This window comes from Apium graveolens, chromosome 7, assembly GCF_009905375.1.
Source record: "Apium graveolens cultivar Ventura chromosome 7, ASM990537v1, whole genome shotgun sequence".
In the NCBI taxonomy this organism is placed as follows: domain Eukaryota; kingdom Viridiplantae; phylum Streptophyta; class Magnoliopsida; order Apiales; family Apiaceae; genus Apium; species Apium graveolens.
The window spans coordinates 135,443,054-135,468,868 of record NC_133653.1 but is presented as its reverse complement, the minus strand read 5'-3'; the positions used below and the strand labels follow the sequence as shown (position 1 = coordinate 135,468,868).

General features: G+C 39.3%; 1 protein-coding gene and 2 non-coding genes across 3 annotated transcripts; 1 reads left to right on the top strand and 2 right to left on the bottom strand.

The window, feature by feature from the left end:
• Nucleotides 1–7,474: 7,474 nt before the first annotated feature.
• LOC141675731 (small nucleolar RNA R71) lies at nt 7,475–7,585 on the bottom strand. Its single transcript, XR_012556368.1, has one exon. It is a non-coding gene; the product is annotated as a small nucleolar RNA R71 (small nucleolar RNA).
• Nucleotides 7,586–15,232: 7,647 nt separating this feature from the next.
• On the top strand, nt 15,233–15,856 carry LOC141674047 (uncharacterized). Its single transcript, XM_074480772.1, has 3 exons — nt 15,233–15,301; nt 15,404–15,629; nt 15,738–15,856. Exons 1-3 carry the CDS (start codon nt 15,233–15,235, stop codon nt 15,854–15,856), a joined length of 414 nt encoding a protein of 137 aa, XP_074336873.1.
• Nucleotides 15,857–18,287: 2,431 nt separating this feature from the next.
• On the bottom strand, nt 18,288–18,394 carry LOC141675823 (small nucleolar RNA R71). The gene has a single exon (XR_012556455.1). It is a non-coding gene; the product is annotated as a small nucleolar RNA R71 (small nucleolar RNA).
• Nucleotides 18,395–25,815: the final 7,421 nt, after the last annotated feature.

Genomic DNA, 25,815 nt, shown 5'->3' with positions numbered 1-25,815 from the left:
ATTTGTAGTGGATTTTTCTGCATTATCCTTTGATACTATTTCTTGATCACTTTCATCATCACTGTCATCACTAACCATCTCCACATTGTCAAATTTGAGGCTCTCATGGTAATCTCCATCTTGTAGTCCTTCAATCTTTTTACATCAAACACAACATGTATTGATTCCACAACAATGTTGGTTCTTAGATTGTAGACTCTATATGCTTTACCAACAGCATATCCAACAAAAATTCCTTCATCTGCTTTAGCATCAAACTTCCCACTCTGATCAGTTTGATTTCTCAGTATATAGCATTTGCAGCCAAAGACATGAAGAAAATTTAGAGTTGGTTTCTTGTTCTTGAACAATTGATAAGGAGTCATGCATCTTTCCTGATTAACCAGGGAAATATTCTGAGTGTAGCACGCAATGTTTACAACTTCAGCCCAGAAATATGTTGGCAATTTAGATTCTTCAAGCATTGTTCTGGCAGCTTCAATAAGTGATCTGTTCTTCCTTTCCACTACTCCATTCTGTTATGGGGTCCTAGCTGCTGAAAACTCATGCAGTATTCCATTTTCTTCACAAAATGCTCTCATGACAGAATTCTTGAACTCAGTTCCATTGTCACTCCTGATTCTTCTAACTTTGAAATCAGGATGATTATTGACTTGCCTTATGTGATTGATTATGATTTCACCAGCCTCATCTTTAGACTTTAGGAAATATGTCCAAGAGAACTTTGAGAAATCATCTACAATTACTAGGAAAAATCTTTTCCTTGAGATGGACAACACATTGACTAGTCCAAACAAATCCATGTGTAGCAGTTGCAAAGGTTCTTCAATTGTTGAATCAAGTTTCTTTCTGAATGATGCTTTAATCTGCTTTCCCTTTTGGCAGGCATCACACAATCCATCCTTAAAAAACTCTACTAGAGGAATGCCTCTAACCAGTTCTTTCTTTACTAGCTCATTCATGGTCTTGAAGTTTAAATGGGATAGTTTCTTGTTCCATAACCAACTTTCATCCTAACTTACTTTGCTGAGAAGACAAGTAACAGATTCTGCATTTGATGAGTTGAAGTCAGCTAGGTACACATTTCCTTTTCTCACACCAGTGAGAACCACTTTGTTGCTCCTCTTGTTAGTCACAACACAGGCTTCTGAGTTGAAGGTTACTGAATTGCCTTTATCACAAAGCTGGCTGATACTCAACAAATTGTGCTTGAGACCATCCACTAAGGCAACTTCCTCAATGATGACATTGTCTTTTGAAATCAAGCCATATCCCACAGTATAACCCTTGGTGTCATCTCAAAAAGTAATACTAGGGCCAACACTCTCCTTGAACTCTGTGAGCAGGGTAGAATCACCAGTCATGTGTCTTGAACAACCACTATCCAAGTACCATGGATTCTTTCTATTTCCCTGCACACATCAAAATCAAATCAAGTTGATTTTGGTACCCAAGTTTCCTTGGGTCCTGCCTTGTTAGCTTTCTTTTTCTGTTTCTTAGGCTTTATCTCATTTGACTTGGGGATATCAGATTCATCCTTAGTCATTTGAGTTGGGCCTTTGAAACCATTCATCACAGCAGAATTATCATGCATATTATGATTAACAGGGAATGGCATGTTATTAGTGAACATGTTATTCCAGTAAGGTATGTTAAATGGCAATTGTGGCATACTAAATGCAGCATAATAAGAATTAGGTGCAAATGGCATGTTAGCAAACTGTGCATTCATATTCTGTGTAGACATAGCATTTATAGGCATAGGAGACATGGCATTCATGTTGGGAAAGTGAGGTGGCACAGATATGGAAGTAGGCATGGAAGATTTGCAATTAAAAGACAAATGATTTACACTACCACACTTGACACAGATTTTTCTTAGAGCATATTTATCAGGTGTGTAGTTATTGTGTTTGTTAATCCCTACTTTACCATTTCTATTATTTTTCTTTTTAGCCTCTGTTTTAACCTCAATCTTTTCAAGTCTATCACTCAATTGCTTGACAGTCATATGACCAACACTAGCCTTTTTCCCTTTCTTAACTTGACTCGATTCTCTTGTAACAAAATTCTTGGAAACTGATCCATACTTTTCATTTAACTTAATGAGTTTGGCTTTACTGATAGGCTTGCTCAAAGTCGACGGACGAGGATTTACATCACTCGACGGATAACCCTTTTTGTTATCCGACGGATGACCCTCATCATCCGTCAAGTCTACATATGTTAGCACTCCTTCCACCAAATTTGGATCTAGCTTCTCCTTGTTCTTCTTTCAGGCTGCATCACAGAAGGACTCGATCCCTTGAACTTTGGTGATTTAAGCATGAACATCTCTAGATGTTTTCCATGCCTTAATCACCTCCTGTTCACGTTCAAGCCGCTTCTTCAAAATTTCTTCTTTCTTCAAGGACTCAGTTAATTCCTCCTTGGCAATCTTACACTCAATTCTTAATTTTTCAAAATCAATGAACTGAGACTCTAGCACATTATTCCTCTCACTTAAAAACAAATTGTTTTCTTTGATTTTAGCATTTTCTTTAGTAAGAGACTTAAGTGTAACACGCAAATGATATAACTCTATAGACATGTCATTTATAGCATCATTACACTCAGCTTTAGATAAATGTGCAAGGTTTGTAGTAATTACCTGATTACTTGAAGAACTTGTCTCTATTTCATCAGACTTGGCCATTAGGGCTAGATTGACATAGTTGACATCTTCATCTTCATCCAGACCATCTGCAGCCAAGTCATTTTCTTGTGTAATAAAATCCCTTTCCTTTTATTTGAGTAACTCAAAGTATTTCTGTTTATAATCCACAGGCTCAAAATTCTTTTTGTTGGAATCCGACTTTCTACACTCACTGGCAAAGTGCCCTTCCAAGCCACTTTTGAAACATTTGAATTTTGATTTATCCACCATGTTTCTATTTGGCTTGGTTGCTCCAAAGTTCTTCTTGAACTTGAGCTGGCAAATCTTCTGGAAAGAAATGCTAGATGTTCATCAATATCCTCCATGTCATCTTGGCTCAAAGAATCTTCATTTTCAGCTACCAGCCCCTTGCCCTTGTTTTCATAGACCCTTGAAGTTGATTCAACAGCTTCTATCTTCATCTCCTTCTCTTTTTCTAACTCAGCAACTAGTGCAATGGATCCTCCTTTCTTCTTTCCTCTCTCCATCCTCTCATCTTGCTCTATTTCAAGCTCATAAGTCTTCAGGATGCCATATAGTCTCTCCAAAGTAAACTCCTTATAATCTTGAGAGTTTCTTAATGAGACTATCATTGGTTTCCATTCCTTTGGAAGAGATCTAAGGAATTTCAGATTGGAGTCTTTTGTCTGATAGACTCTTCCATACAGCTTCAGAGCATTTAGTAGTTTTTGAAACCTACTAAAGATGTCAGTGAGAGACTCACTTTCTTCACTATAAAAATGCTCATATTGCTGAATCAGTAGCTATATTTTGTTTTCTCTAACTTGCTCAGTGCCATCATAGATAATCTGTATAGTGTCCCAAACATCCTTGGCAGTTTTTCAATTGATGATTTTGTCAAACATATCACCATCAACTCCATTAAACATGATATTCATGGCCTTCTTATCTTTCCTGACTTGTTCTATATCAGGAATAGACCATTCATGCCTTGGCTTGGGGACAGATGGCTCATTTCCAGTTGCAGCTCTCATTGGTACATGAGGACCTCTTTCTATGCAATCTACATAGGCCTCATCTTGAGAAAGTAAATGAAGATGCATCTTTACCTTCCAGTGATGGTAATTATCTTTATCCAGAAAAGGAATCTTGACTCCAACATCCTTCTTGTTCATCTTGCTGTTTTGTTGATCTTTAAAACTCTTTGTTTATCAAGAGCTTGCTCTGATACCAATTGTTAGTCCCTTAACAACTTAACAAGAATTACAGAAGGGGGGTTGAATGGAATTCTTGAAACTTTTTCTTAAATAAAATTTTTCTAACTTAAATAAATATATATATATATATATCAGTATGAATTGATTTGCAGAATGCGGAATAATAACTTCAAATGAATCAAAACACAAGTAATTAAAAACACAAGTCTTTAAAAACTTTCTGGTGGATTTGAATGTATCCACCAGAGATATATAATATATATCGAGAGAACTCTGTGTAGCAAAAAAGCTCACAGCTGCTTACAAATGTTGAACAACTAAGAATGCAGAGAAATGCTAAGAATACAGCTTACAAATATTTATCTCCTTGTATCTCAGTTAGTTGTTCTATTTGCTGCTTCTTGGTTTAGATATCACCAAGATTACAAAGCAATAAGACAAGATAATAAAACAAAAACTATCAAGTCTAATACTATGCTACTTCATTACTCTATTCCAGCATCTTTGAATATCTTCATAATAGCATGGAAATGGCAATGCTTCTTTGTTTTCTAAAACCCAGTTGAATTGGCTTCCATATTCCATTTACATACACTCGACGCATGTGACTGTGTTGTCACTGTCAACAGATGTTTGAATTCTTTATCCGTCGGGTTCATGATCATTCGTCGAGTTCATGATCATCCATCGGGTTGTCTAGTTGATCATCCGTCAAATGGCATTGTTGTTCATCCGTCGGGTAGCAATCTGGCACTTGACTTCATTTCATTTATGCAGGATTACAAGACATCATCTATGTATAATTAATCAACCTATTCTGCATATCTAGTTAAAGTCAACATGACTTGAGTACTACTTACAGAATCTAAACAATGTGTATGCAGAAATGTGCTACAGAATTATTGTTACATAAGCTACTCACTCGATGGATAATAAATCATCATCCGTCGGGAATATATTGAGTCATCCGTCGGGACTATAATCCTTATCCGTCGAGTGCTACAATTTTTCACTAAGTAAAATCTACCAAGATGTTTTGTTAATAAAATCATCAAGTTCACAACATATACACAACATTAACAAATAACACCGGTGCACCCCATTGGGATACGCTGGGCCGAATCACTCCTTTTTCTAATAATTCTTGCAATTTTTTTGCTAGCTCCTTCATTTCAACTGGCGTCATTCTATATGGGGCCTTCGATACTGGTTCCATTCCAGGTGCTAAGTCGATTGCAAACTGAATTTCCCTATCCGGAGCAAGTCCTGGTAGTTCGCCTGGAAATACGTCTGGAAATTCATTTACCACAGGAATATCTTCCAGTTTTGCTGGCTCCTGACTTTTGTCTATCACGTAGGAAATGAAATGCTCGCATCCTTGTCGTAATAGTTTCTTAGTTTGAATCATCGTTAAGAACTTCTTTGCTTGCTTCTAACCTTTAAACGTCACCGCCTTCTCGTCTGACGTCTTCAAAATCACCTTCTTGTTACGACAGTCTATCTGAGCATCATGCTTAGATAGCCATTCCATTCCTAAAATAATGGTAAACTTTCCTAACTTAAATGGTATCAAGTCAGCGTCAAACTTATTTCCAGAAATCTCAATCTCACAGTTCTTGCATACTTGGTTCACAGATACACACTCCTGATTTGATAATTCTACCGTCATAAGCTCACTTAATAATTTAATTGGGAAATTCAACTTATCAACAAAATCTTGAGAAATAAATGATCGAGTTGCTCCCGAATCTACTAGCACTTTAGCACATAAGGAGTTTATAGTAAGCGTACATGCCACAACATCTGTGTCCATGATAGCATCTTTCACAGACATGTCATAAACTCTAGCTCTGGGAGGTTCATTCACCGCTGGAGGGGCTCCCATGATTCACAGTGTATTATTGATTGGAACTGGTGCCTTATAATCCCTTGCTATGTATCCTGGCTTCCCGCACTTGAAACAGGTATACCCAATTGTTAGAACTTTTCCTGCCTAATTCCTGGTAGGTTGATCCCTATTAGCTGGCTCTCTGGATGGCTGGTTATGACACTCCCTTGAATAGTGACCCCTTTAGTTGCATCTGTAGCAGACCATATTCAACTTATTTCAAACTCCTCCATGCTTCTTTCTACAGACTTGACAATCTGGTAGATCTGGCCTCTGTTGGGTTGGTTGGTTCCCAGTTGCTGGACGGTTACCTTGTCCTCCATTTCCTGTATTCTGTCTGTTAAAGTTCCTTCCGGGCTGAAACCTACCTTTCCTCTGATTGAAATTTGGAAACTTCCCTGTCTGGGACTGTTCTTCATTCCTTTCAAACTTCATCTTCTTACCTTCCTTCTCTTTCTGAAACATTTCACTTTCTGTCTCCGTAATCATAGCTTTCTACACAACTCCCGCATACGTGTCCAATTCAAATATGGCCACCTTCCCAAGAATTCATGATTTGAGTCCTTGCTGAAACCTCTTAGCCTTCTTCATATCAGTCTCCACATAAGATGGCACAAACCTAGACAATTCCTCAAACTTGCTTTCATAATCTGCCACTAACATATTCCCTTGCTTGAGCTCCAGAAATTTCAATTCCATTTGATCTTGAACAAACTGAGGGAAATACTTTTCTAGAAATAACTCCTTGAATCTTTCCCACACAACATCATCAGTACCTTCCAACACTTTAACAGTTTCCCACCAATAGGTGGCTTCATTCTTCAGATAGTAACTTGCAAATTCAGTCTTTTGCTCCTCCTTTACCTTGACTATGGCAAATTCCTTCTCAATCTCTTTCAACCAAACCCTTGCCTCAATCGGATCTGCAGAACCCTTAAACTCTGGTGGATTCACTTCCTGAAAGGTATTAAAGGTTACCTGAGGGTTAGTCTACCTCCGCTGCTTTTGAGTCAGATGGACTGTCTGTTGGGCCAAGACCTGAAGAATTTGGGCTACAGTTGGGTCTATGGGACCTGGTTTCACATTCTAGTTATTGCTGTCTTGGGTATTGTTGTTGTTGTTGGTTTCTTCATTATGGTTGGTAGCACGGGTGTTTCGTCTAGGAGGCATTTTCTATAAAGAATCAAATAATTTATTTAGTCTGTAAATCAAATCCCTTTTTCTGAAAAGTTTTTTTGTAAAATAGAATTATCTCTTTTTGAAAACATTTTCAATCATTGAACTAAGTAAATTTCATACTTCTTTATAGAATGTAAAGAGTTAAGGGAAAGGGTACATGTTATCACAAAAGTTCATATCTGGTGCAATAAGATAAAATATGTATAGTAAAGTAATAACAATGCTGGAAAAGGAAGGATATTGGTCTATATCGAAGTTTGGTTATAAAAGCACGAAACGTTCTATTGAAGGCAAAGGTACAACAGGCCTATCCATTAGTCAGCAAATCTGGTTTACTTATATTTCCACTACAAGTCTGATCTTACATATCATACAATATTATACTTATATCAGCTATCGCATTATCTCCGTCGTCTAGTTTCAAGTACTTTCCGGGTCACCTGTATCTTATTCCGAAGTTCCTTTATATTTCTATCGACATCTATAGTCCCGATAATGTGTTGAAATCCCTGGACCCGTGCCAACAGGGCTACTCGTTCCAAAAGAATAGCCTCTTACTCAATTTGCACAGCAATCGGGAGAATCTTTATGTGAAGCTTGGGAGCACTACAAGGAGATGCTTAGGAAGTGTCCTCATCATGAAATGCCTGATTAGATGGTAAAGAATTGCTTTTATAATGGTTTGGGAGCACAATCAAGACCCATGCTTGATGCAGCATCAGGTGGACCCTTATGGGCTAAGAGCTATGAGGAAGCTTATGAGCTAATTGAAATGATAGATGCTAATGAATTTCAGAATCCAAGTCAGAGAATGTCACAAGGCAAGTGTAACGCCCTCTAAACCCGGGTCAGAAATTTGGGGCCCACAGCACACACACACACCATATTAAACCTGTTATGAATATAATAATATGTATATAAAATGACCCTACTTACCATAATCCTTGGATCGATGCAGTTTAAAGTATGTCCACAAGCCACAATCTAATTTATCACACAAACGTACCAAATCCCAGTTTAATTATCTTACAACTGAAGTTTAAACTTTATTACAAACTATCAACACAACCACGCCAAACATCATCTGCTAGTCTATTCCATTTCAACCTGGATACCTAGCTCGCACACTTATCTGGGGATCCTCGCTACCACCAGTTTCCTTTTTCACTGGAAAAGAATATAAACAGTTTTGCAAGAGTGAGCTAACTAGCTCAACAAGTCATAAAGACCATAACTGAGATTAACAATGATCAATTGAAATATTATAAAGAATCAAGTTTACTGATAAGCAGTGATTAGAATTGGATATTCATTTTCATTTTAAAAACCAAGGTTAGGTTGCTGATCAGTCACGCACTAACCCCGAGCAAGGCTCCCAACTTTGCTCTATATACTGGATCTGAGGCACACATTGGCCTACTGTGACCACGAATCTGGTCCGACCACGAATCTGGTCCATATTCAAAAATAATCCAATTCTAAAATCACAATATGATAAGCAATGTAACTCAATAGTTGAATCATAAACAACATTTAATTTGAAACATAGGATGGTCTGTAATTCCATGAAATGACCAGGAAATCATAAAGGATGGGTTTCAATCAAGGAAAGAAACAGAAAGCAAAAGACTCAAGCGTTCAAGAGTTACAAGAATTGGTCTTCTGTTACACAAGGTATAAGGGTTGGTATGATAAACAATTTCATATCAGGGATCAGTATGTGGTAGGTATGTATTTATGGAGTAGTATTGTATAGGTCTGGTTTGTATATGTGGATTCAACAATCAACGGTTTATGAAGAAACAGGCTTATGACTCAAGATCAATAAGAATCAGGGTTTAGGTTAAGTACTTCAAAGTACTTGCAATATAGAATAATAACCGTTTAGAGTAATTGCAACACAATGAAGAACGTTCCAAAATACTTGCAATAATCAAGAGGAAAAGAAACACTTGCCTTATCAATTCACTTTCACTTTACTAGCACTTATCAGGTGATTCCTACTCACTAACTATCTGCTTTCCTTTTCTACGCCTCGCTTCCTCTGTTAAATATCACATGCACTTATCAATACTACGTCTTATCACATTCTATTCGTTACGAGCTTCTAATTACCCTTCGTTTCACCCAAATCTGACGTACAGATTGAAAGTTATGAATAAAACAGTCAAACAATACACGTACAATCATATTACGCATCAATCAAATCACATATAACACGTAGCACATAAAATATTATTTAAGGAAGATTCGAGGTTAAAATGATTTTTCACGTATTTAATACGGATTTTTAAATATTTTTCGGAATTTAAACGGGACTCCGAATCATTTTAATATTTAAATAACAAGGTTTGAATACACGAATCTAACTTTAAAATAATTTTATAATAATTATCGAGCCTTGAAAATAATTTTAAATAATATTTTAAAGCTCGAAACTATTTTTCATAATTCTTAAATAAAAAAGATTATTAAATCTAATTACTAAATTAATTAAGATTAATTAATAACTAATTAAATCAATTAACCAATTAATAATTAAATTAATTGATTAATTAAATAATTATTTATCACTTCAAATTAATTAATTATATAATTAAGATTTAATTTTGAATTTAAAATAATTTCTAAAATTAAAAATATTGATGTATAAAATTTAAAATCAATTAAAAACTAATTTCTGAAATTTAAATAAACACAAATATAAATTTTGAAAATATTTAAAACAAAAATCTTATTTTTATAAGATTTTGAAAGTACAGGGGCTGTTTTGGAAAATGGGAAGAAGATCGAGGACTAAACTGCAGTTTAGCCTCGTCTTCTTCATTTCCATCGTCGACGCGGGAAAGCCATTAACGGCGACCTCCGCCGTCGCTCACGCTTTCCGGTGACTTCGACATGACCCAGAAACTGCCCAAATTAACAGGGAATAATCCCCGTGACCTCAGGAGTCCATTTCTGTGGTTTTTATGTTCAAACAATCACAGAAACGTCTGAAACATCCGCATGAAAACTCCGACGCCGGCGAACGGTCGAACTCCGGTTACCACCTTCCCGAAACAGTCCGTTTACTATCTATACATAAATTAAATTGTTTTTCCACGATCTATTCACTGGTTTCATTTAATCAAACCCAGATTCATTAAAAATAAAACCCCTAATTTTTTATTTAGAACATTCATAGTTTAAAGCCCTAATTTCATAACCGAGAATCAAACATAAATTTCTATATGTTATTGAACTCGGTTTTTGACATATAATATACTAAAATGACCAGAAAAATATTATCTATACGATGGAATCATCCAATCATATCAACAGTATCAAGAACAAAAATTCATAATTTAATCCATAATTAATTCGAATTAAAATAATTAAATCAGAAAAATACCTTGATTTCTGTAGTGAAATTGATGATGGATTTAGAAAGTATAATTCATGAGCTTCGATTCGGTATATAGCACGCTTGGTTTTGATTTCGATAACGCCTTCATTTTTAGGTTTGATTTTCAAGAACGCGACGAAATTTCGGGATTTTCTCTGTAAATTTTCTGTTTCGACTGTCTGATTGTGATTATACGATTAAAATGAAATAATAAAAGGTCTATTTATATTTATGGAATAATTGATCGTGTTGGATCGTTTTGGATCTTAAAATTAGTTATGTAGCCGTTAAGTAACTGCAAAAACGATCTGATTTAATACCCGTATTGGATAATTATCCCAACCGGACTTTTTATAAAACACTTTATACGAAAATAATGTAATATTATCCCGTCTTTGGAGAATATGGGATTTTTTGATATATCGAAACAATTATCGTATCGAAAATTGTACGCCGGGACGCGTACGGGTCAAACCGTAATCCGGATCAAAAAAGTCAAAACACGGAAAATGTCCGGAATTACCAGATTCGGTTAGGAAGGAGTTTTCAGAAAAGTTTCGGGTTGTAAAAACGTAAAAACGGTTGAGGTTGGACGATTCTCGGCTTTATAAAATAATTTTGTAATTATTCAGAAAATAATTAATAAATTCATCAATTAGTATAAAATCATATAACACTCCAAAAATTACTAGAAAATTCCGTAATTATCTATATTTTATTCTGGACATAACAAAATTAACACATTCACATATTATCACACATTTGCATCTAAATATTATTATCAATCAGTAGATAATTCATCAAAATTCACATAATAATTACATAAAAATCATTTATTGATAAAATAATTACACGCGATATCCCGGATATTACAGTAAGGTAGCAGGAATTCTGGAGGTGGATACAGCTACGACTATAGCTGCTCAGCTAAAGGCGTTGACTATGAAAGTGGATTCTCTGGCTAACTATGGAGTTCATCAGATAGCAAGTGTTTTTGAACTTTGTGCAGGTGCACGTGCGACGGATCAATGTGCTATATCGAGGGAATCGACACAGATTGTGAGCAATTTTCAGAGACCACTAGAACCGGTTCCTGCCACTTATCATCTTAACAACCGAAACCATCCTAATTTTAGCTGGAGCACCAATCAGAGTGATATGTAACATCCACAACAGCCTTATCAGCAGTTTGGAGCCAATCCATTCAACCCTCCTGGTTTTCAACAACAATATGCACCAAGGTAATAATTTCAGCCATCGGTAATGCAACAATAATCGTAGGGAAGTGCCAAACAATCTGCTAACGAAAGATCTGAATTGGAGGAATTGAGGCTAATGTGTAAAAGCCAAGCGGTTTCGATTAAAACTTTGGAAAATCAAATAAGACAAATTGTTAATGTGTTGCTGAATCGACCTCAAGGAACTCTTCCTAGTGATACGGAAGCTAACCCAGGCAAGATGAAAGTCAAAGAACAGTTGAAAGCAATCACTTTGAGGTCTGGAAAGGTCGCTAACCATAAAAAATCTGATTCAAAAAAAATTTCGTCAGAAGCCAAGCACGCCCGCGCCCAATCTAAGCACGCCCGCGCCTGCCCCTATTCCAGAAATTGTAAATTTTGAGGAAACAGCTGATCAGAAGGATGGCGAAGCGGAAATAAAGAAAATTTCTACTGAACACACTACTCCTGAGCAGAATACAGGAGACAAACAGGTCTTTCTGCCTCCTCCATATCCTAAAAGACTTTAGAAGCAGAAGTTCGATAAGAAATTTGTCAAGTTTCTGGAGGTTTTCAAGAAATTACATGTCAACTTACCTTTTGCGGAAGCTCTAGAGCAAATGCTGAGCTATGCTAAGTTCATGAAGGGTATTCTACCTCGGAAGTTGAAGCTTTAGGGGTTGGAAACCGTTGCTCTAACGGAAGAGTGCAGTGTCGTTGTTTAACAGAAACTGCCTCCTAAACTTAATGATCCAGGAAGCTTCACGATATAATGCACCATTAGTGAGTTATCTTTCGACAAGTATTTGTGTGACTTGGGAGCTAACAACAATCTGATGCCATTGTTTGTCTTTAGGAAGCTTGGTTTGCCTGATCCAAAACCTAGAAACATGTCCTTACAACTGGTCGATCAATCCATCACTTATCCACGGGGTATAGTGGAGGATGTCTTGGTTAAGGTGGATAAACTCATCTTCCCTGCTAATTTTGTCATCCTAGACTTTGAGGAGGATAAGAAGATTCCTATTATCTTGGGAAGACCATTCTTAGCTACAGGATGAACTTTGATCGATGTGCAAAAGGTAGAACTTACAATGAGGGTTCAGGATCAGAATGTCATTTTTAATGTCTTCAATGCAATGAATTTCCCCAGAGATGAAGAGGAGTGCTATAAGGTAGAGCTGGTCGACTCTCTAGTGAACTCGGAGCTTGATCAATTGCTAAGGTCAGATACCTTAGAGAGAGCCTTAAAGGGGAATCTGATAGTGAAGATGATGAAGGGGCAGAACAACTTCAGTTTTTGAATGCATCTCTGTGGAAGAGGAAGTTGGATTTGCCATTCGAGTCTCTTGGATTAGAAGAGCTAAAAAATTCTCAGGAGCGTCTTAAACTATATATTGAAGAAGCTCCCACACTTGAGGTCAAACCACTGCTTGATCACTTGAGGTATGCTTTTTTGGTGATGCATCTAATTTACCTATTATTATTATTGCCTCCGACCTTTCAGGTAGTGATGAAGACAAGCTCTTGCAAATTCTGAGAGAGTTTAAATCAGCAATCGGATAGACTATAGAAGATATCAAGGGAATCAGCACTTCTTATTGTATGCATAAAATTCTACTTGAGGAAGGAAGTAAACCTACCGTTGAACATCAGAGAAGACTCAATCCTATCATGAAAGAGGTGGTGAAGAAAGAAATTCTTTAATGGCTGGATGCATGCATCATTTATTCTATTTCAAACAGTTCATGGGTGAGCCCGTTGCAATGTGTACCCAAGAAGGGAGGCATTACAGTTGTGGCTAATGAGAAGAATGTGCTCATCCCTACTCGGACAGTCACAGGGTGGAGAGTATGCATAGATTATCAGAAGCTGAATAAAGCCACCAGGAAGGATCATTTTCCGCTTCCATTCATCGATCAAATGCTTGACAGGTTGGAAGGTCATGAGTAATTTTGCCTTCTGGATGGGTACTCAGGCTATAATCAGATTTGCATTGCCCTAGAAAATCAGGAGAAGACCACTTTTACTTTTTCTTTTGGAACTTTCGCCTCTGGTCGAGTTTCTTTTGGGCTCTGTGGAGCACCTGCTACTTTTTAGAGATGCATGATGGCCATATTCTCTGACATGATTGGTACCAATGTGGAGGTGTTCATAGATGACTTTATGTTTTCATGTCTTCTTATGATGAGTGTTTGCATAATCTGAGTTTGGTGCTGAAAAGGTGTGTTGAGACCAATCTGGTGCTTAACTAGGAAAAATGTCACTTCATGGTGCAACAGGGTATCATTCTTGTGCGTAAGGTTTCTAGCAAGGGGCTGGAAGTGGATAAGGCGAAGGTGGGGGTTATTGAAAATCTTCCTCCACCAATCTCATTTAAAAGAATCCGCAGTTTTCTTGGTCATGCGGGTTTTCATCGGCGATTCATTAAAGACTTCTCCAAAATCTCTACACCCTTGTGCAATTTGTTGGAGAAGGATGTTCCCTTCAAGTTTGATGAAGAATGTTTGGCTGCTTTCGAGACTCTGAAAAAGAGTTTGACTACAACAACTTTTATTACTGCACCTGATTGGGATGAGCCCTTCGCGATGATGATTGATGCTAGCGACTTTGCAGTTGAAGCTGTTCTTGGTCAGAGGAAGAAGAACATTTTTCATGTGGTTTATTATGCTAGTAAAACTCTTAATGGTGCTCAACTGAATTACACTACTACGAAGAAGGAGCTTTTGGCAATTGTCTACGGGTTCGAGAAATTCAGATCTTACTTGCTTGGGAAAAAAGTGACTGTTTATACTGATCATGCTGCTATTTGATATCTGGTCTCGAAGAAAGATTCAAAACCTCGATTGATTCGATGGATTCTCTTGCTTCGGGAATTTGAGTTGGAAATCAAAGACAGGAAAGGTACAGAAAACTAGGTAGCGGATCATCTATCACGTTTGGAAGGTCAAGGTAAAGCTTCACAAGATAACACGTTGATCAATGAATCTTTTCCTGATGAGCAACTTTTTGGGGTGCAAGAAAAAGAACCATGGTTTGAAGATATTGTGAACTATCTTATGAGTAATGTTATTCCCTCAGAATTTTCTTATGCTCAAAGGAAGAAGTTTTTACATGAAGTGAAGTGGTATCGATGGAACGAGCCATTCTTGTTTAGACAAGGGCAGATTAGATAATCAGGAGGTGCATTCCGTATAGTGAAACGGAGGGTATTTTGCGAGATTGTCATGTCACTGCGTATGGTGGCCATTATGGTGGAGAGAAGACAGCTGCCCGTATCCTTCAGGCGAGATTTTTCTGGCCAACTTTGTTTAAAGATGCTCATCAGTTCGTTTTGAGATGTAATCACTGTCAACGGGTTGGAAATATATCCGAGAGAGACGAGATGCCTCTTAATATGCTTCTGGAAGTTGAGATCTTCGATGTGTGGGGAATAGACTTCATGGGACATTTATCTCATTGTGCAATAATCAATATATTCTTTTGGCGGTGGATTATGTGTCTAAATGGGTTGAGGTTAAAGCTTTTCCAACCAACGATGCTAAGGTGGTGATAAATTTTCTGCATAAGCAAATATTCACACGTTTCGGTACTCCAAGGGTAATAATCAGTGACGAGGGATCGCATTTCTGTAATCGCAAATTTACTGTATTAATCGAAAGGTATCATGTGAATCATCGTGTTGTCACAATGTATCATCCTCAAACTAATGGACAGGCCGAAGTCTCTAATCGAGAGATCAAGCGAATCTTGGAGAAGGTTGTGAGTCCGTCAAGGAAGGATTGGTCATTGAAGCTAGATGAAGCTGTGTGGGCCTACAGAACAGCATTCATGACTCTTCTAGGAATGTCTCCTTTCTAGTTGGTGTATGGTAAGGCGTGTCATCTGCCTGCTGAGTTTGAACATAAGGCATACTGGGCTTTGAAGAAGCTAATTTTTGACATGACCGCAGCTGGAGAAAAGAGAATACTTCAAATTAATGAACTCGGTAAGTTTCGTCTACATGGTTATGAGAACAATAAGTTATACAAGGAGAAGGTCAAGATATGGCATGATAGGAGGTTAGTGCACAAGTTATTTATGCCTGGTCAGCAAGTCCTACTTTTCAACTCTCGTCTTAGACTTTTTCCAGGAAAGCTTAAGTAAAAGTGGTCAGGTTCGTTCATAGTCAAGACTATATTTCCACATGGTGTAGTGGAGATTTTTGATAAACATCCAGAGCAAGCATTCAAGGTTAATGGTCAGAGGTTAAAGAATTACTATGGTGATACGGCGAACCGCGAGGAGGTAACCGTCATTCTTGCTACGACTTGAAGTTGAAGTTTCATGTCAAGCTAAAGACGTAAAACAAGCGCTTCGTGGGAGGCAACCTATGCTTTCTGTAGTATATTTGCTTTTAAAAAAAGAGACAAAAAATGAAAAAAATAAAAAAATTTACAGGAGCCAGGCGCGCGTCCTTTCCAAGCGCGCCCGCGCCCTTCCCAAGCGCGCCCGCGCTTTCCCTCTGGAGAAAAAAAAAACAGAAAACTCAAAAATAAAACACCCCAGCCCTACCCGAATTTTACCCTAACCCTACCCATTATTCTACAGTTTTTTACCCAATCCCCTATATATCTCTCTGATAAGTGGCATTTAATACCACTTAGAACATCTTAAAATGGCTTAAATTGGTGTCTTGAAATCAAGTATTTTGTGTATTTGATGCGTTTTTCTAGTGTTTATGCATTTCAGGGTATTAGTTGCATTTCGGAGGAGGAATCATCAAGAATAAGCCTTGGCATGTGTTCACCATTGCGAGAGGAAAAGAACGGGCAGATTACGGCGAAGAAACGGAGCAAACCTGGAATTTTTCCAGTAGGGTCCTGCGCGCCCGCGCAGCAATACTGAGCGGCCGCGCAGCAGCCTTGCGCGCCCGCGCAGAAATACTGAGCGGCCGCGCAGGGTCGGGGAAAAAGCTGAATTATTTTAGACTTCTACTTCTGTTTGGCTTCCAACTTCTATGTAATCTGAGTTTTATGGGACTATTATATAAGTAGATTTGAGACGTTTTCACAGAGAATAAGAAGGAGATTATGTTTTAGATTGTGTTTTGCGCAAGAAGCGAAGGAGATAAGGAAGAAGACCGATTTAGCACACCACAACGAAGAGGAAGCATATTTTCTTGTGATTCTTGTTTCGTTGTAACGTTGGATGCTAGTTTTCTTGCTTTGACTTATTTACTCTTGTGACGTACTCTGTTTTAATATAATTAGTTTAGTTATTATTCTCTTGTGTTGTTTATCATGATTTCATATGAGCCCATGATGGCGATAAGTTCTATTATGGGCTAATCGTGATCATGGGGTTGCAACGAATTTATTATAGAATTCTTTAGTTAATTGTTTAATACTTTAGTGTGTGATGATTGCATGATATCTAGTATTGGTTGTGCGTATTCGTCTTATATGCGTCGCGAACATATAAGATAGGGTGTTAATCTCTTGTGAAGCGACGGTGGATCTTGAGATTTAGAACTTGCCATGCTAGCATAGGTTCATGTACGTTGTGCATGATTAGTGGGTAACTCTAACAGTTTTATTTGCCCTATGTAATCAAAAGGAATAACTTGTGCTTAAATCGTTGTGTTGTCAATTTCTGTAGACATATAGGAACTCAACATAATTGATGACTATTCAACTTCTATCTTAATTGTGGATGTTTGGTAGAATGGTATTAGTACAATGAAAGTTAGCTTTTATCAGTTTCGTGTTATTCGATTAATGTCATCACTGTCACATGCTAAAGGTAATAACAATGGCTATAGAAGGAAGTAATAATGAAGTTGTGATCTCATGAGTGTTTTATTATTGATAAATTGAAGTGTTAGTTAAGTGGTTAATTAAGTAGTTAATTATAGTTAATATTTAATCAACAATTTTAAGTGTTATCTTAACATTGAGAAGTAATCATACATTGGTGAGTGAGTTTAATTAGACATTAACTTAGTCTGAGTCTCTGAGGGAACGAACTAGAAAGTATTCTATATTACTTGCGAACGCGTATACTTGCGTGAATATTAGTGCGTGATTACGCCCTAACAAGTTTTTGGCGCCGCTGCCGGGGACTCGGCGTATTTGTTTAGTTTATATACTTACCATCATTGGTCATTAGGACTCAGTGATTAGGACGTAGTAGTTAATTACTCTTTTCGGTTGTGTTTCAGGTACTTTAGCAAGCGTTTATGCAAACTCGTTCTCGTGCTCGCAAGAGGACCTTAGATACAGCTGAGGAGAAAGACGAAGTTCTTGATACTCCGGAGAAGTTAGATTTTGAGGATTCGGATTCAGGAACTGAGCAGAAAGAACCAGTAAACATGGGAGATCGTATTGTTCAAGCTGATCCAGCTCTTATGGATTTTTCTCGGCCTAAAATTGATGGCATTCAGTCAAGCATCCTTCATCCCGCTATTCAAGCTAACACCTTTGAAATCAAGCCGGGCACTATTCAGATGATGCAGAATTCTGTTTCTTTTGGAGGAGCGGCAACTGAAGACCCCAACATGCACATAAGGAATTTTGTCGAGATCTGCAGCACTTTTAAGTATAATGGCATGACTGATGAGGCTATCAAGTTGAGGCTTTTCCCATTCTCACTGAGGGATAAAGCTAAAGACTGGTTACATTCTGAACCCGCTGGGTCCATCACTACGTGGCAAGATCTTGCGCAAAAGTTTCTGGTGAAGTTTTATCCAATGGCAAAGACTGCTGCTATGAGGAGTGCTCTTACTCAGTTTGCGCAGCAACCTACAGAATCTATGTGCGAGGCTTGGGAACGCTACAAGGAAATGTTGAGAAAATATCCACATCATGGAATGCCGGATTGGATGGTAATCACTGGTTTTTATAATGGTTTCGGGGCCCAATCTCGGCCCATGCTCGATGCAGCAGCTAGAGGCGCCTTATGGGCTAAAAGCTATACTGAGGCGTATAATCTTATCGAGACGATGGCTGCAAATGAGCATCAAAACCCAACTCAGAGGATGATGTCAGGCAAGGTAGCAGGTATTCTGGAAGTTGATGCAGCCACCGCTATTGCAGCCCAGCTCCAAGCGCTATCAATGAAGGTTGATTCTTTGGCTACGTATGGAGTTAATCAAATAGCTGTGGTTTGTGAGCTTTGTGCAGGTTCTCATGCTACGGATCAGTGTTCTCTTGTCAATGAATCTGTTCAGTATGTGAATAATTATCAGCGACAACAGCAGCCTGTGCCAGCGACCTATCATCCTAATAACAGAAATCATCCAAATTTCAGCTGGGGAAATAATCAGAATGCTATTTAGCCACCATATCAGCAAGGAGTAAGTAAACAGTTTAACCCACCTGGATTCCAGCAACCACAACAGTATGCTACAAGGCAATCATATCCTCAACAGGGAAGTGCAGCTGCACCTACTAGTGCTGATTTTGAGGAACTTAAGCTGTTGTGCAAGAGTCAGGCGGTTTCTATCAAGACCTTGGAAAATCAAATCGGTCAATTAGCCAATGCAGTGCTCAATCGTCAACCTGGCACTCTTCCCAGTAACACGGAAGTACCAGGCAGGAAGGAAGCTAAAGAGCAAGTCAAGGCTATTACCTTAAGTTCTGGAAAAGTAGCTGATGCTGAAAAGGCAAAAGAAGTCGAAGCTGAAGTTAGAGATGAAGAATCTAAGCAAAAGGAGAAAGTGGCGGAACCAAAGAAGACTACTGTTGAACACACTCTGCCTGAGGCTAATACAGGGGAGAAACAGCTCTATCCTCCACCACCTTTTCCTAAGAGATTGCAGCAACAAAAGCTGGATAGACAGTTCGGGAAGTTTCTGGAGGTGTTCAAGAAACTTCACATCAATATACCTTTCGCTGAGGCTCTGGAACAAATGCCTAGTTATGCGAAGTTTATGAAGACTATTCTTTCAAGGAAGGTGAAACTGGATGACCTTGAAACCGTTGCTCTCACGGAAGAATGCAGCGCTGTTCTGCAGCAAAAGTTACCACCAAAACTAAAAGATCCAGGAAGCTTCACCATTCCTTACACCATTGGCAATCTAACTTTTGACAAGTGCCTTTGTGATTTGGGAGCAAGCATTAATCTGATGTCGTTGTCGATCTTTAAAAAGCTGGATCTGCCTGATCCAAAACCCACATACATGTCGCTACAATTGGCTGACCGTTCCATTACTTACCCAAGGGGCATAGTTGAGGATGTGCTCGTCAAGGTGGATAAGCTCTTCTTTCCTGCAGATTTTGTTATTCTGGATTTTGAGGAAGATAAGAAGATTCCCATAATCTTGGGGAGGCCTTTCTTGGCTACTGGTCGTACCTTGATAGATGTGCAAAAAGGGGAACTTACTATGCGGGTCCAAGATCAGGATGTGACCTTCAACGTATTCAAGGCAATGAAATTCCCTACAGAAGATGAGGAGTGCTTAAAAGTGGATGTGATTGATTCTGCGGTTACTTCGAAACTCGATCACATGCTAATGTCTGATGCATTGGAAAAGGCCTTAGTGGGGGATTTTGACAGCGATGATGAAGATAGCAACGAGCAATTACAATATCTGAACGCTTCTCCATGGAAGCGAAAGCTCGACATACCATTTGAATCTCTTGGTACTTCTGACCTTAAGAATGCTGAAGGGAAGCTCAAACCATCAATAGAGGAAGCACCTACCTTGAAGCTCAAACCATTACCTGAACACTTGAGGTATGCTTTTTTAGGTGATTCATCTACGTTACCTGTTATTATTTCAGCTGACCTTTCAGGTAGTGAGGAAGACAAGCTCTTAAGGATTTTGAGAGAATTCAAATCGGCTATAGGATGGACCATAGCAGACATCAAGGGGATAAGTCCTTCATATTGTATGCATAAAATTCTGTTAGAGGAAGGTAGTAAGCCAACTGTGGAACAGCAGCGAAGACTGAACCCGATCATGAAGGAGGTGATGAAGAAAGAAATTCTGAAATGGCTAGATGCAGGCATCATTTATCCTATTTCTGACAGCTCGTGGGTGAGCCCCGTGCAATGTGTACCTAAGAAAGGAGGTATCACTGTGGTCGCAAATGAAAAGAATGAGCTCATCCCTACTCGAACAGTTACAGGATGGAGAGTATGCATGGATTATAGAAAATTGAACAAAGCCACAAGGAAGGATCACTTCCCTCTCCCATTCATTGATCAAATGCTTGACAGATTGGCGGGACATGAGTATTTTTGTCTTCTGGATGGTTATTCCGGGTATAATCAGATTTGTATTGCACCAGAGGATCAGGAAAAGACTACCTTCACTTGTCCATTTGGCACATTTGCTTTTCGTAGAGTTTCGTTTGGGTTATGTGGCGCCCCGGCCACCTTTCAGAGATGTATGATGGCTATATTCTCTGACATGATTGGAAATAACGTCGAAGTGTTCATGGATGACTTCTCCGTCATTGGACACTCATATGAGGAATGTTTGAATAATCTGCGCGCCGTACTCAAAAGATGCGTGGAAACTAATTTGGTGCTTAATTGGGAGAAATGTCATTTTATGGTGCGTGAAGGCATTATCCTTGGGCATAAGGTCTCTAGCAAAGGTCTGGAGGTGGACAAGGCCAAGGTGGGAGTCATTGAAAATCTTCCCCCACCTAATTCGGTGAAAGGAATCCGTAGTTTTCTCGGTCATGCGGGTTTTTATCGGTGATTCATCAAGGACTTTTCAAAGATATCTAAGCCGTTGTGCAATTTACTTGAGAAAGATGTGCCTTTCAAATTTGATGATGAATGTTTGGCAGCATTCGAGACTCTCAAGGAGAGTTTGATCACGGCACCAGTTATTACAGCACCAGATTGGACATAACCGTTTGAGATGATGTGTGATGCGAGTGACTATGCGGTAGGTGCAGTTTTGGGACAGCGCAAGAAAAATCTCTTCCATGTGGTCTACTATGCGAGTAAGACTTTAAATGGGGCCCAATTGAACTACACCACTACTGAGAAGGAGCTTTTGGCTATAGTCTTTGGCTTTGAGAAATTTCGATCTTATCTGCTTGGTACGAAAGTAACAGTATTCACTGATCATGCAGCTATTCGCTATCTGGTTTCTAAGAAGGATTCGAAGCCGAGACTCATTCGTTGGGTGCTTTTACTTCAGAAATTTGAGTTAGAGATCAAAGATAGAAAAGGTACTGAGAATCAAGTAGCTGACCGTCTCTCTAGGTTGGAGAATCCCGATTCTACTTCACAAGATAGGACGTTAATCAATGAATCTTTTCCGGATGAGCTGTTGTTTGCAATTCAGGAGGAAGAACCATGGTTTGCAGATATTGTAAACTATCTTGTCAGCAATATAATGCCGCTTAATTTGACATCCGCTCAAAAGAAGAAGTTTCTGCATGAGGTGAAGTGGTATATGTGGGATGAACCATATTTGTTTAGACAGGGAGCTGACCAGATCATCAGGAGATGTATCCCGTTCTGTGAGACGGAGGGGATATTACGAGACTGCCATTCCACGGTTTATGGTGGACACTATGGAGGTGAGAAGACGACAGCTCGTATTCTGCAAGCAGGTTTTTTCTGGCCTACTTTGTTCAAGGATGCTCATCAGTTTGTTTTAAGGTGTGATCGTTGCCAAAGAGTGGGAAATTTGTCAAGGAAGGATGAGATGCCATTAAATGTGATGCTTGAAGTCGAGGTCTTTGATGTATGGGGAATCGATTTCATGGGGCCTTTTATCTCGTCTTGCAATAATCAGTACATCTTGCTGGCAGTCGATTATGTCTCAAAATGGGTCGAAGTTAAAGCTTTACCGACAAATGATGCAAAGGCAGTGCTAAATTTTCTTCATAAGCAAATTTTCACAAGGTTTGGAACGCCTCGGGTAATCATAAGTGATGAAGGATCGCATTTTTGCAACCGTAAGTTCAGTTCTATGATGCAGCGTTATAATGTGAATCATCGAGTAGCTACTGCCTATCATCCGCAAACAAATGGTCAAGCGGAAGTGTCTAACAGAGAGATAAAGCGCATTCTAGAGAAGGTTGTTTGTCCGTCAAGGAAGGATTGGTCTTTAAAGCTCGATGAAGCTGTTTGGGCTTACAGAACAGCATACAAAACTCCACTTGGGATGTCACCGTTTCAGTTGGTGTACGGTAAGGGATGTCATCTACCGGCGGAGCTTGAGCATAAGGCCTACTGGGCATTGAAGAAATTGAACCTGGATTTAGATGCAGCTGGTAAGAAAAGAATGCTTCAGCTTAATGAACTTGATAAATTTCGACTTCAAGCGTACGAGAATAACAAAATGTCTAAGGAAAAGGTGAAGAGGTGGCACGATAGGAAGCTACATCCTAAGTTATTTGTGCCAGAGCAACAAGTTCTTTTATTCAACTCTCGGCTCCGACTTTTTCCTGGGAAGTTGAAATCAAGGTGGTCTGGACCTTTTATTGTCAAAACTGTGTTTCCACATGGAGCGGTGGAAATTTTTGAGAATGATTCGGACCAAGCATTCAAGGTTAACGGTCAGCGGTTGAAGCACTACTATGGGGACATGGCAAACCGAGAGGTGGTTAGTGCCATTTTGTTGACTACTTGAGAAAGGTATGGAACGTCAAGTTAATGACGAAAAAGAAGCGCTGCGTGGGAGGCAACCCATGAATTGTTGTTACAGGAACCCTTAGAAGTTAATAACCTATCCAAAAACACAAAAAAATCAGAAAACAGGGGCTGAAAATTTTTTTTTCCAGAGACCCTCTGCGCGCCCGCGCAGCTATGCTGAGCGGCCGCGCAGCTTGTTGCGCGCCCGCGCAGAAATGCTGAGCAGCCGCGCAGGGGTCGAGTTCCAGAAATTTTTTTTACAGTTCAGAAAAAAAAAGAAAAACAAAAACACAAAAACCCATCACAGCCCATAAACCCACGAATTCTTTTCCCATTACCCCATGATTTTATCCCTCAACCTCACTCCTAATCTAATTTAACCTACTCCACACCCTATATATACATACACCTATCCTACATATCTCCCACAAACTTCCTACACTTAAACCCTCTCATAAACATCAAAAATCAGTTCTTACACACTTTTATTCACAAATCAATGGCACCCAAGAGAGCACACACTATTGACAGCAGCAACACAGTTCCTATTGCTGATTCATCAAGGGGTACTGCTGCAAGGCCTCGGTTAACTGACAGAGCTGCGGAGGAGGAGTACACTAGGCTGTTGGGGAAGCCGATTCTGAAGGAGAGGGGTTTTTACCCTCAGGGAGGGATGGTGAGTTGTTGCCCATGATTGCAGAGAAGGGGTGGATAGCTTTTTGTGAGTCACCCGAAGCAGTACCGATGAGTGTTGTTCGCGAGTTCTACGTGAACACGCTGAAAAGAATGGGTTTTCTGTAGTTCGTGGGCTGACGGTTGATTATCATCCTGCGGAGATTCGCCGTGTGATTGGACAGCGAGAGAGGAAGCCCGAGGAGGAGAACTGGAATGAAAAACTGCTGAGGATTTTGACTTGGATTTGATTTGTGCGACTCTCTGTCGACCGGGCATAGTTTGGAACCGCAGTCCAGCCAATAATGAGTATCGTCACTTTCCGGCGATCGCCATGAACAGGTATGCCCATGCATGGAATGCATTTATATGTGCTAATATTTTGCCTTCTTCACATGCACACGAGGTCACAGTTGAGAGAGCACAGTTGTTGTGGGGAATTCTGAATGATGAATACTATGTGGACCTTGGTGAGTTTATCTACCAAGGAATTCTGAAGTTTTTGAGGGGAGCAAAGCATATGAACATCCCTTATGCATCCACGGTTACGAAGCTATGCCGAGCAGTAGGAGTGAACTGGCCGGCTCATGAGCAGTTGCAGATGCCAGCAGCTCCGATAGATTCTGGCACTCTGAATGGGATGCAGGAGTGGACCGGTGGTGAGCCTGAGGAGCATGGGCTGGGTTATCGTCTTCCAGGAGGACGTCCAGCACGAGGTGCTACTATGGCTAGGCCAGGGCGTGGTGAGGCTGGTTCTTCGAGAGCTCAGGAGGGTGCTGGGATGGGTGATGCCCAGTATAGGAGGCTTTCACGGTGGATGGATGCCATGTATGAGACGCAGAGCAGGTTTGCTCAGGAGCTCACCCTTGCGTTAGGGACTGCTTTTCGAGGCCTTGGAGCTGATATCCAGTGGCCAGTTTTTGGTGAGGACTCTGCATACCCGCCGCATGATACTCCACCCACTGAGGGTGATGATGATGATGACTCCGAGTAGGTATACCCTGTGTTCCTTTCTACTACCTTCACTGGGGACAGTGAAGATTTTAAGTTTGGGGGTGGTAGTTAAGGAATATTTTGTGTGTGTCATATAGCTGCATATTCATGATAGTTAGTTCATATAGTTGCATAATTTTTGCCATATAGTTTTTTTATAGCTTTATTTGTTTGTCATATCATATAGCTCATGCATATACCATGATCCCTTTTGCAATAATTTATCGACTGAATTGTGATATTGATGCGAGTGTAGTGATAGCATTAAAGTGATATTAAGTTGTGTAGGTTGATATGCATGCTAGAAGCACTTGTATTTTCACTAAGTCTTAGAGAATGCTTAAGGGCTAGATTGTTGTTATCATCTGATTATTTTCGAGGATAATCTATTTATTATGCTTAGAATTTGATAATAGGTTCTTAGTGGTAAAGGCATGAAAAAGAAAAAAATGGAGTAAAAATGGAATTTGTTGCTAGTTGTGGCTAGGCGTCAAATGGCTAGTAGCCGGCTCGCATGTTATGCGAGTAGTCTAGGGTTGAGCAAGATGGAGCGAAACGCACTTGCTCAAAGAAATTTTTTTTTTTTTGCATAATTGATCAAAAGTGGGCTCTTTGGTATTCGAGTTATTAAGTTCTTAGGGGACTTTGTGCCTAGTGACCTAAGGCTTTTAGAGTCTAGGATCCGCTAACCTAACGCTCGTTACATGGATACCATTGTATAAGTCTTTTGTGGACCTCACTCATTGCACGGTCAAATAAGCATTTGAGTTGTAAATAAAAAGCACGATTCCGTAGAAAGCTCCAGAGTTCTTATAGTGTTGTATATCACTTTGTGCCTAGAATTTTTATTCTTTGTATAATCGTAGGATTGCCTTGAGGATAGTCTAGTCATAGTAATTGGTCTAGTTCCGAAGCATATCTGTTAAGCATTTGCACACACCACGTTTCTGGCTGTATGTCCGTTTGCATGAGTTTATTGATCTTTAGTGTCTAACTGCATTCGTTGAGATGTGACAATT